General features: G+C 41.8%; 1 protein-coding gene across 7 annotated transcripts in view; it reads right to left on the bottom strand.

Moving 5' to 3' along the window:
- Positions 1 to 12352, bottom strand: part of CHD6 (chromodomain helicase DNA binding protein 6) — a 107381-nt gene that overhangs the window by 58023 nt on the left and 37006 nt on the right. For all 7 annotated transcript variants that reach the window (XM_053393872.1, XM_053393878.1, XM_053393876.1 and 4 more), the window contains exons 2-3: positions 6285 to 6414; positions 5306 to 5361 (exon numbers count right to left, since the gene is read on the bottom strand). In XM_053393872.1, coding sequence (XP_053249847.1) covers positions 5306 to 5338 — 33 coding nt within the window. In that variant the 5' untranslated portion in view covers positions 5339 to 5361; positions 6285 to 6414. The remainder of the gene's footprint in view (positions 1 to 5305; positions 5362 to 6284; positions 6415 to 12352) is intronic.

Genomic DNA, 12352 nt, shown 5'->3' with positions numbered 1-12352 from the left:
CTTACGCTAACAAAACAACCTTTCATGTTTTTCCTTACTGATGCTGCTCTTAGTTTGGTAATGGTGTTTTAACTACAGGACATTATTATTTTCATGCTTATTTTAAATTTTGTAAGCTGCAACTCTTTTTGGAAGGGGAAACAAAAAGCACATTTTGGTGTAAGTAAATACAGTGGTACCTCGGGTTAAGTACTTAATTCGTTCCGGAGGTCCGTCCTTAACCTGAAACTGTTCTTAACCTGAAGCACCACTTTAGCTAATGGGGCCTCCTGCTGCTGCCGCGGTGCGAGAGCACAATTTCTGTTCTCAACCTGAAGCAAAGTTCTGAACCCGAGGTTCTTAACCCGAGGTAACTATTTCTGGGTTAGCGGAGTCTGTAACCTGAAGCGTATGTAACCTGAAGCCTATGTAACCCGAGGTACCACTGTAAATAAATTGCCACCAACACGGACCATACAAGAGCAAACTCAAGAAGTATTCAGCTAGAAGCAGATTGCATTCCAGAGAAGCCATCTATGACTAGCATAAGGCATGTTAACATAATAGTTATATCTTGGTATTCTAAGTTAACAAAACAACTTACAAAAGTGTCTCATTAAAACAATCAAAATGTGGAGATAAACCACAATGGTAGCAAGGACATCCCAACAACAATTAAAATCTAAGAATACAGTGGTACCTCAGTTTGAGTCCAGTCCAGTTTAAGAACAATTTGGTTTATGAATTCCACGAAACCGGAAATAGTGTCCCAGTTTGAGAACTCTACCTCAGTCTAAGAATGGAATCCGAATGGTGGAAGGGCACCGGCGGCGGGAGGCCTCATTAGGGAAAGCGTGCCTTGGTTTAAGAACAGTTTTGGTTTAAGAACGGACTTCCGGAACGGATTAAGTTCATAAACCGAGGTACCACTGTATTAGATTTTAATATGCAGCAAGGACACAGATAAAATCCCTGAAAAATAAAAACTTACTAACCCAAAGGACATTTTGGTGGTCCGCAAACTAGCACGGGGAGGCACTTCCACTGAAAAGGCCCTCTCAGCAGTCACTACTCACATAAACTCTGACAATGCCAAGAGAAGTGAAAACACATGTGTGAACAAGCCATTAGATGGACACCAACCGACCAAGTCATTCACTACAACAAGCCCACCTGTTGATTCTTAGGCAGGTTCATTCACCTAAGAAATTCCATCAGTGGAAGCATGGCACAATGACTTCCACTTACCCAACGGAGATTTTTCTCCTCTCCTTACCCTGCACGCCCCAGAACTGGCTCAGTGGGGGGTCCAGGAAATTCCCTCAGAAAAGTGACTGGAGAGAGGAGGGGGGAATTGTTCTGTCTGGCAAGCTGAAATGCTTGTGCAGGCAGAATGTTAACAATAGCACAATGTTGAATTCCACCCTATGTCTTGTTGGTTTTATGATGGGTTGTTGGGTTTTTTCTTTTCCCCCTGTAATTTTAACTACTTCGCTGTGTTCCCTCCCCTTCTTCTTAATGTAACCATTCTGAAAACTTGAATGAGAGGCAGTTTATGAAGGTTTAAAGTTGTACCATCAGGGACAATAAGAAGCTTCAAGAGGGATTTTTTTGAAGCCAAACAGCACAGGGGCTTTAAAGGTTAACCAAGGGTTAAAAACCCTTTCCACATACTCCCCCAACCTCCAGATCCCGATTAGGAGACCCCCCACCACCCTACAGCTGTTTATTGTTAAGAACAAGGCGTGCCCAAGACCTAAGTTTGCTATTCAAACACACTACTGTGTAATGTGTAATTTGGCCCCGAAGTAGCTACCCATATTTGCTGTTTTATTCAGAAAAACCACACATGCAAAAGCAGGCCAGAGCTTAATAAAGCATTCCACGTCTGATCCCTGCACGTTATGTTGGCCTCCTCCACTTCTAAAATCCACACTAGCCCCAAATCTAGGGGACAAGCCTTATTATTATTATTATTATTATTATTATTAATTTCATAGGTAAAGGTAAAGGTACCCTTGCCCTGGGACTTTTTCAGTCCCAGAAGAATAACCAGTTTTGCTGCCCTGAATGCTCTCCTTTCTCCCCTGCCCTCCTTCAAGCCCAAACCTCTCAAGTTAGTCAACAAGTGAAGAAAAACCAGTGGAACAAGAATGCCCCCTTTGCTCGCACTGGAGGAAGGAAAAGTGGGGGGAAAGAAAAAGCTTTGACAAGATGCTGATATTATGAAGGCGGAGTGTTGGGGGACACACAATGATTCCTCTGTCTAATATTACCCCATCTGCAGCACAAACCCTTGAAAATCACTTAAAATATTTCTCATGTCAAATCCAGAACATCCAGCTGAGCATTTCTTTCAGCCAGCCTCCCACCTAGACTTCCTGTATGGGAAACACACAGCATTAGAGGTCAGTTTTGGCTGCTGCATAGGTGAAAATACAACCAGCGGCTGTTTCTCTCCCTGTAAGGTAGCAGCAGCCCTTCTGACTGCCTGTCCTTTCCCCTTCCAGGGATCATCGGTTCTTGCAGATCACAAACGAGAAGCTACATCCCACAGTCCACCAACAATACCTACCCCTTAACAGGCTCACTAGAGATTATTAGTAAGAGGAAGGAGGCAATGTAAATGCCGAGGCTCCGATGGTATCTTGCATTATGTGGATACAATAAAAATAGACTTGCAAAGGAAAGCATAAATCTTGGCATCCAGGCTCCATGCAAGGAGAAAAACACCCAAGGCAGCAATGCAGACTCTCCAAGGCTAAAAAGAACTAGGCAGTGGTGCTATCGAGGCAGGACTGTAGGGCAGATATCAAGGGTCCTATTTAGCAGAATGAATAGGGGTGGCAGGGCAAATGCAGCCATCCTGGCTCACCACGTTTTGAAGCAAGTGGGGCAATATACATTACCATCTACAGAGGGGTTCCTCCCTAAGCCCATCAAGTTGCCTAACTACATCACTGGAATGAGACAAAACGTGTATTTGTGTGAACAGGGTGCAAGAGCAGTCCTTTAGAATTCAGTTGCAACAGCCAGGCCTACATGCTGGCACGGTTTCTAATGATGGGGTTTTACTGCAGCTTTACAGTGAATCAGACCAATTGTATGTCTAGCACGGTATCTGTCTACCTGGTCCCTTTCTGTAAGTAGTTTCCCCCATAATTCCTGCCCAAATTATTTTTAAGTGGAAGCTCCAAAGACATCACACACACAGGACATGTGCTCTGCCACTGAATTATGGGTACCCCTGCACACTCCTGGTCACTATTTCCTGTATCTGTGTCCCTCAGTTTCTGCCAAAAAAAACCCCCTGCATTTTCTAAATCCTGGATACAGAACTGAGCAAAATAACAATATGCAAACTAGGCATGTAGACCTGGCTTTAGACCATTTGAGGTGCATATTTTTAGGACCAATAATAATAATAATTTTTTATTTATACCCAGCCCATCTGGCTGGGTTTCCCCAGCCACTCTGGGCAGCTTCCAACAAAATATTAAAATACAATAGTCTGTTAAACATTAAAAGCTTCCCTAAACAGGGCTGCCTTCAGATCTTATCTTATTTCTGTAACTGTAAGTTGTTTTAAGCTGTTGTTAATGTTGTGTTGTAATGTTGCAACCCACCCTGGGACCTTAGGGTGAAGGGCAGGTAATAAATTAAAGAGTAGCAACAGCATAAATAATAATAATGTGCTGGATACAGAAAGTGAATGCTATGAGAATGAGAAAAGGGCATTTTATCATCCATTAAAAGAAGAAGCAAGTTGCATCAATTTGCACAATGCGTGAGAAAGGGCATGGCGGGGGGGGGGGAGAAGGCTACCAGCAAAACAGCTGTTTCTTAAAGAACAAAGAAAAACAACATGACCAACTAGGAAGTGGCAAAGTGTGTGCTGCTCTGGAGACAAGAACTGGGATACAATGTTAACTAGAATGATGGAAGAAACCTTAGCAGTAGGATCGGCAGGTGAGAATTTTTTTGTTGTTTTTTTGTTCCTTATATCTGAAGTATCAGAAAGGGATAGAGTTGTTGGCCAACATCACTTTAAGACTTTGTTTCAGAACAGGCTTAGAAGGGAAGATTTATTCCTTTCTAACAAACTCACTTTAAAAATCCCCATTTAAAACAAGGCAGGACACAAAACAGCACGGAGCAGATTGGTTTGTTCCCTGCTTCCATATATTAAAGCAAGCTCCTTCCCTTTATCACATAGGCCACAGTTAGGTTTGCCAGTGTGCACACACAGAAAATACAATGACGGCTGCTTCATCAATCTCTCAGGCATACTTGGTTTATAAATGGCACCAGCATAGCAAAAGCAGCAGATCCTGACACACAGAGGAAGGAATGGCCTTTCAGAGGCATGAAGAATTTTTAGTTAATTTTTTGGCTTTCAAAAGATTGATCAAATTTAAATCAATTCACATACTACCTACATATTAATGTATGTGCCATTTTTTGTGATAGGAACAAAGTGTAAGTTACTATCCATAACAAAAACAACACTTAGCATTTGAATAGTGCTTGTAAGTCTTTAAATTGAATTGAGAATTGTAGAATTGGAAGGGACTGCCAAGGGTCATCTAGTCCAGCCTCCTACAATGCCCTCAGCTGTCATTATCTTGTTATAATCCTTACAAAAACACTGCAAGGCAGGTGTGGGGAAGCTTAGGCCTCCCAGATATTGCTGAACTACAACTCCCATCAGCCCCAGCAAGCATGGGCAGTGCCCAGGGAAGATGGGTGTTGTAGTTCAGCAACATTTTGAGAACCAAAGGGTCCCCACCCCTGCTGTAAGGTAAGGCAATATTATTATTCTCATTTTGCAGAAAGGAGGACTGAGGCAGAGAAGGAATTGCTTGTCTAAGGTCATCTAATGGGATTCCTGGCAGAGGCAAGACTTGAACTAGGGACTTTCTGATTCATAACTCATTCTCTTAGCCACTACACCACAGTAAGGAATTTAAGAATGAACTGTAACTATGGACTTGCATTTATATTTTAAAAATTGTTTATCTTATGATAGCACTTCCTAGGATTTAAACTGCATGATAGTGGGATTAGATTTAAGCAAGCTATTCACATTGAGAGGTTTGGGGGTTCTGCTGCCCACAGGAACAAAGTTGTTAAGGAGGTTCCCTTCACCATATGGCAAAAAGGACTCAACTTCCTCAAATCCAATTGAATAAAGGACCCTAGGGAATGCTTCTCCTTCTCCCTCTCCCTCCCTTGCGCGCGCGCACACACACACACACAGAGAGAGAGAGAGAGAGAGAGAGAGAGAGAGAGAGAGAGAGAGAGAGAGAAGGAAAGGGTTGCCAACCTGTTTTTCTTTCTTCTGTATTTTCATTATCATCAAATTTGGGGTGTATATTACTTCTGTAAAAACACAAAAAGGTCATGTTAACACTGAAGGCACACAAGAACTGCTTGTAAAGTATTTTTAATACAACACCCTCTCTAAAGAGCAGTGACACACTCAGATATAAGTCCTGCTCAAAAATACTCTGTATTACTCAAGAAGGAAGGGCCTTTTGGAGTCTAAACAGATAATCCTGTGGCACTGATTTACATGACTAGGAGCCATACAATAGATAGATAGATAGCTAGATAGATAGATAGATAGATGATAGATAGATAGATAGATAGTTTTGAAACTTCCTCATTACACCTATAACTCTACAGCGGGGATGGGGAATCTGCCATCCTCCAGATGTGATTGGACTCCCACCAGACCCGGTCAGCATTGCCTATGGTCATGGCAGATGGTAGCTCCCCAGCCCTTGAAGGCTTATCAGGGGTCTGTCCATCCCATTGATGTCAAACAGGGATTTCTCAGAGTGTTAAGTAGAGGTCTTCCAAACCTTAGCCATTCAGATCCTTTGGGAACCTCAAACATTATGCACCTTAATGATACGTCTAAGATTTATTTAATTCTACATTTAAAAATGTAATGGGGGGACAGTTAATGCATACAACATGCAGATACGCTAAAGAGGGAGGGAGAGAGTTGGTTAGTGACCTGCTGAGTATAAACACTATTAGATGTTATGCAATGTGTGCAATTGCTTTGAGATGCAAAGTAGTCAGATGGGTGGGGTACAAAACATTTATTATTATTATTATTAATAATAATAATAATAATAATAATCCTGGAGCTAGAGATAGAAATAAAAGAAAGTACTCTACCAATTAAAAATATCCTTTCCCACTTGAAAATATGGCCCTATAAAAGTCCGGCAACAGTTGGAGACCACTTCCTGCTTTCCCATAACTATGCAGATTGAGAAACATGCATTTACCTTCTCCAGGAGCAATACATTGCCTTCTTTGAGGAGGAGAGGGATGAAGGATCTTGTTTAGTTGGAAAGCAGGGAAAAGAAGAATGTGCACACTCTGGGGTCAGAGCCAGGCCATTCTCATTTCAGTATCCTGGAAAGGGAAGGGACATAACCAAAAGAGACACAGTCAGCCTAGCAGAACAATTAGGAAATAAATGGTATCCATTAAATATCAAAACAATACATGTGACAGAGTGATGTAGTAGTTAAGGTTGAAATAAGACTGTCGAGAAACATGACAATCAGCCATATGCCGAGTTCAATTATGTGTATGCTGTGGGTGGAATTTAACATGGTGTAATTACAAATCTTCCATTTGTGCAAGCACTGCTGCTTGCCAGACAGAGTGATTCCCCTCTACCCTCCCTCTCCATGCTGTTTCGGGGGTTCTCCCAACTTTCCCAGAGCTCATTTCAAGGGGTGCAGGGGGTTTTCACTGACAAGGTTGCTTTGGTGACTATAAACAAGTACAGTCAACTGGAAGCCCAGCCTCTTTGAGATGCAAAAGAGGCCATGTGCTAGATACTGCAAGCAACCCTCAAATAGCTCTACCCCTGCTTCAATTTGTGCTGCAGAGCAATAAATTCTAAATGCCATGCCCACCCACTCTGTTTTCAGCCCTGGAGTTGATCTCTCTGACACAGGGATTTACTTTGCCTTCTGAACTTTATGCCCTGGATGGGTGAAAACCAAATCCAAGCTCACTTTAGTTTCCCAAGTACTGAAATGGGTGGTGCAGTTCACAGTGCTGGCAAAAGAATAGGGCTCTTCATAAGAGTCTCCATCCTCAATCGTTCAGTGGACTGAAGATCCTGTTTTGACAGAGAGCAACTCGCAAATACATATTTAGAAACATTTGGCAGTAAACACAGAACTCTATGCTTACACCGCTTGTCTCTTGTGCCCAGGCCCAACAACTATAATAGTTCCAAACTCTGAATATTAAAAAATGCTATGACCTGAGGCATTTATGATCACTATTAAATCCAGGGGTATTTTTGAGCATTTTTAAATTAAATAATAATAATTATTATTTTGTCCAGGGGGCTGGGAGCGGGAATGAATATATGCCCATTGCCTGAACCAAAAATCCACCTATATCTGTAGTCAATAAAGTTGAGCCATCTGTAATTCAGATCACTGTCTGCTTGAGTTTATTAATCACATCTTACATTTAGCCACTGCTGGGTAGGTGGGTGGGTGGAATGCCACTGTGACTGCTACAGTGATAAACTAACTTCATGGTGAGTTCTTCCAACTTTTTTCCAGAAAAAACAACACTGATTACATCCCAATTTGTATCTTTTCTCTTGCCCCCTTTTTCCTCCTTTCCGCACCTCTTCCTGTTCGTATGTTTTAAAAAGAACAATCAATATAAGTATTAATAAACGAACGAACAAGCAGAAAAATAGAGCTACATGAGAAATGACCTATACACTGATAACTGTTGGCCACTGCTTGGGTCACACTGCGACCCAGTGTGGTGCAGTGGTTAGAGTGCTGGACTAAGAGCTGGGAGATCAGGGTTCAAATCCCCACTCATCAGTGAAGTTCACTGCGTGGCCCTGGGCAGAGTCACCGCCTCTTAGCTTGACAGGGATAACATGAGAATAAAATGGGGAAGAGGAGAAGTATATACTGAGCTCCTTGGAGGAAAGGTGAGATATACAGTGGTATACGGACAAATTGCGTGAAAAGGACAATAGTGACTTTGGAAAAGAATGGGAACCCCTTTACAACATACTTGCAGAAACAACAACAAAAATGGGCTCGTTGGCAGGATTTAAATAAACATTTGCAACTTTATTTACAGAGAAGAAGAAATATAATTAGTGATAACAGATCATTTTGTATAAAGAGCAGAATGTGACATCTGATGTAACAAACCAGAAATGGAAGTTGGGGGAAGTCAACAGGGAGAGGGGGAAAGCAGAAAATGGATGTTAAATGATGATATTGAATAATTGTTATAAGAAAAGAAAATCAATTAAAATTATTACACACACACACACACACACACACACAGAGTGGTACCTCTGGTTACGAACTTAATTCATTCTGAAGGTCCATTCTTAACCTGAAACCGTTCTTAAGCAGAGGTACCACTTTAGCTAATGGAGCCTCCTGCTGCCTCTGTGATTTCTGTTCTCATCCTGAGGTAAAGTTCTTAACCCGAGGTACTACTTCCAGGTTAGCAGAATCTGTAACCTGAGGCGTTTGTAACCCGAGGTACCACAGTAAATATATTCAGTAACTAAATGAAATAAACTGGCTGCTATAAAGCTAGAGTTGCTGGTAGATTGCTAGGGCAGAGGGATGAACAGACCAAAAAGTCTAAGGCCACCAGATTATTTGTTAATTTCTTTTATTGTTGATAAATAAATCCAACACACAACTCTTTTTTTCTAAAAATTAAATCTCAATTAGGAGATCATTACAGCTTCTGGAAGAACAATATCGATGCCCTTCTGAATAACCCTGCTTAAACCACGCTCAGCATTTTTGGCTCAGGCGGAGAAACTGGGCTGATGCTGCTCCCATAAGCAACGGAGACTTCTTTTGTGTCTCTTTTGCTTTCCTACTCCAAAGTGGTGACAGCCGACTTCCGGAGGCGGCGCGAAACAGCAATGGCGGTCCTCTTCAGTTGTTGAAGAGGGGCTCCGCGGAAAAGGGTCGTGCGCTGCGGCACAGCGACGACCCGTTTAGGAAAACCACGGGTAGAGTGAGCCCGTGGCCGTGGGATTCGGCGGGCACCAGGAGCGACCTCGGATACGCAGAAGGGACCCCGTAAGGGGCTCCGGAACGTGGAGGGGGTAGCGGTGCTGTGAATCCATCGCTCTTTCCGCGGAAGCGAAGCCGCGCGGCTGCTGCTGATGAGCGCTGACCTTTCTTCTTTGAACATTTGATTGGAAACAACAAACTCGTGAGTAAGAAATTTGAGGCTTTATTTGGACATCAAATTGGTGAATTTCGGCTGAAAGCGGGAGACGCTAAAAAGGAAGTCAGTCTTCCGTCCTTGTTTAAAGTACTGAGCAAAGTTTTTTTAAAGCGGAAGCGTTGAAAGGAGTTTAAAAGAAGTTGGAACTTACCCTGCAAGTTTGGATTTGATTGTGAGACTGTGCTATACCTCTCTATATTTTGTGGATTATAAAGTTATAAGCCCCAGCTCACGGGCTGCCTGGATACAAAGTAACATCAGACTGTGGCAACTGTGTATAGAGACATAAAGTTACATTGGGCTACTTTGCAGTTACAAAAAAGGAACTGTTGTTCACACCTTCGCAAAGAACCTTTATCATCTGCAGTTTAAAGTGAATTTAGAGGGTTTCCCCCCCTTATTTTGGATTTTACCATATTTGGGAATTAAATGGTGGAAACTTTTGGGGAGCTCCCCCTGCTGGATTGTGGAAATATAAACCTCTGAGAACTGCTGGTTGTTTTGGAAATCTTTTTGCCTGGATGATTGCTTTTCCCATGGGATTTACAATTTGACCTTGAAACCTAGACAGTTGTGGAATGAGTGTGGCAGGAAAAACAAGGGCTGCCAAGAAAGCAAAACAAACTGAACTATTGCAATCAACTTTGTCTGTGCAGCCACGTAGATCATCTGTTCCAATTGTGACAGGTCTGCAAGAAGGACAATTTAAACAGCCAGTTTTGGAGGATATGGCTGCAGGAGGATTAGACCCTATTTCTAAAGAAATATTGGATCAACTGGCAGCATTAAATAAGAAAGCTGATGAACAAGCGGCTAAATTTGACCAGGTTACAGCAACGATTAATAAGTTGACAGACCAAGTTGCTCAAAACACACAGGCGATAGGAAATTTTGAAAAGACTATATCAGAGAACCGAAAATTAGCTGAGGACGCAAACACGAAAGCAGACCAAAACAAAAAAAGGATTGAGGAATTAAGAGGGGAAGTAAGACCACTGAGTAGACAGGTCACTGAACAACAGGCCTATCTGTCTATGGCGGAGCTGAAAAACCGGGAAAGTAATCTTAGGATTAGAAATATTCCAGAACTAGAAAAGGAAGATTTGGCTGGCTTTTTGACTGCAGAAATATCCAAGTTCTGGGGTTTGGCAGAAGAGAAAGACTTCAAAATCGTCACCGCTTTTAGATTGGGAAGAGTGGCCAAGAAAGATAAACCAAGGGATTGCTTGATCATATTGAGATACAAGCAAGAAAAAGACAACATACTTGGCCTACATTTTAAAAACCCATTGGTGATACAGGGAAAGACAGCAGAAATCTTCAGAGACATACCAAAACAATTGTTGGACTTAAGAACTACATACAAGGATCTGGCAAGATTATTAAGAAACAACACAATCCCTTACAGGTGGGAATTCCCCCAAGGATTATCTTTTAATTTGAAAGGGAAGAAGGTGAGAATCAGAACAGCAGAAGAGCAAGAAAAATTCCTAAACGATCACGGGGAGGACCTTCGAAAAGGGACAGCAGGTACCTGGCCACCCCCCACGCCTGGTACAAAAGATCCACCTCCAGACATAGACGAGAAGGGAGACAACCCCATCGGCTAACAAGCTGATCCAGGATGTCTCTGCAGCTTTTTAGTTGGAATATCCATGGGGCAAATTCCCCTGAAAAAAGGAAAAGGATTTTTCACATTTTGAGGAAAGAACAACTAGACGTCATTTGTCTCCAGGAAACCCATGTGACTAGGCTCCACAGAAGAGTGCTAATAAACAAGCGACTAGGCCAAGAATTTATTTCATCAGCTAAAGAAAAGAAAAGGGGAGTCGTGATATATGCAAAGGAGAGCCTAGCACCAAAATTTGTGTTCAAAGATGAACAAGGAAGAATTTTGGCGATCGAAATACAATCACAAGGAGAAAAATTTTTGATAATTGGAATTTATGCACCAAATGAGGGGAAATCTGAATTTTATGGGAAGCTGCATGAGACAATGCTGGACCATATGGACTATAATAACATCATTCTGATGGGAGATATGAATGGGGTTGTCTCCACACACATGGATAAGTCACAAAATCAAAATGTGACTAAAGATGGCAGACTACCAAAGACTTTTTTTGAACTCACAGACAATATGGACTTGATTGATATCTGGAGGACAAAGAACCCCCTAGGTAGAGAGGGAACATTCTTTTCTGAGGCCCACCTATCCTGGACAAGAATCGACCAAATCTGGATATCTAGAGGACTGGCACCCAAGACCAAAAAAGTAGAGATCTGCCCTAAAACTTGCTCCGACCATAACCCCTTGAAAATGGACTTGAGACTCACACCAGCTGGATCCTTCAGATGGAGAATGAATGATGCATTGTTTAGAGACCAGGAGATAGTGAAGAAGGCCCAAAAGACGATGAAAGACTACTTTGAACTAAATTTGAACACTTCGGTGGAAAAAAAAACAATCTGGGACGCAAGCAAAGCTGTTATGAGAGGGTTTCTGATACAGCAGAATTCTATTAAGAAAAAACTCTGGAACGGTAAAAAGGACAAGATCTTGGAAAGGATAAAAGACGGAGAGAAAAAGTTGAGACTAAATCCAAAATCAAAAGAAGTTTTGAGAGAAATAAAATTCCATCAAGCACAATATGCAAAACTGATAAATCAAGAAGTTGAATGGAAAATCAAACAGATGAAACAAAGATCATTTGAATCGGCAAATAAATGTGGGAAGCTGCTATCATGGCAGCTGAAAAAGAGACAAAAACTGAACTTTGTTACCAATCTAGAGGTTGAAGGAGAATGTATTCAGAAACCAGAGGAAATTAGAAAGTGTTTCCAGAGATATTTTAAAAAATTGTTTTCCCAAGGACCCCAAGTGGAGACTGAAATAAATAAATTTTTAAAAAGCTATGGCCTACAAAAACTAACACAAGACAAACAAACTGACCTGAATTATAAAATAACCCAACAGGAAATCGAAAATGCCATTCAGAACATGCAACTAGGCAAATTCCCGGGCCCAGATGGACTTACCTCCAAATACTATAAGATATTGAAGGAATACCTGACTCAGCCATTGATGGAG

The sequence above is a fragment of the Podarcis raffonei genome, chromosome 6 (genome assembly GCF_027172205.1).
Source record: "Podarcis raffonei isolate rPodRaf1 chromosome 6, rPodRaf1.pri, whole genome shotgun sequence".
Lineage (NCBI taxonomy): Eukaryota > Metazoa > Chordata > Lepidosauria > Squamata > Lacertidae > Podarcis > Podarcis raffonei.
The sequence above is the reverse complement of the archived record's forward strand: the minus strand, read 5'-3'. Positions and strand labels throughout refer to the sequence as shown.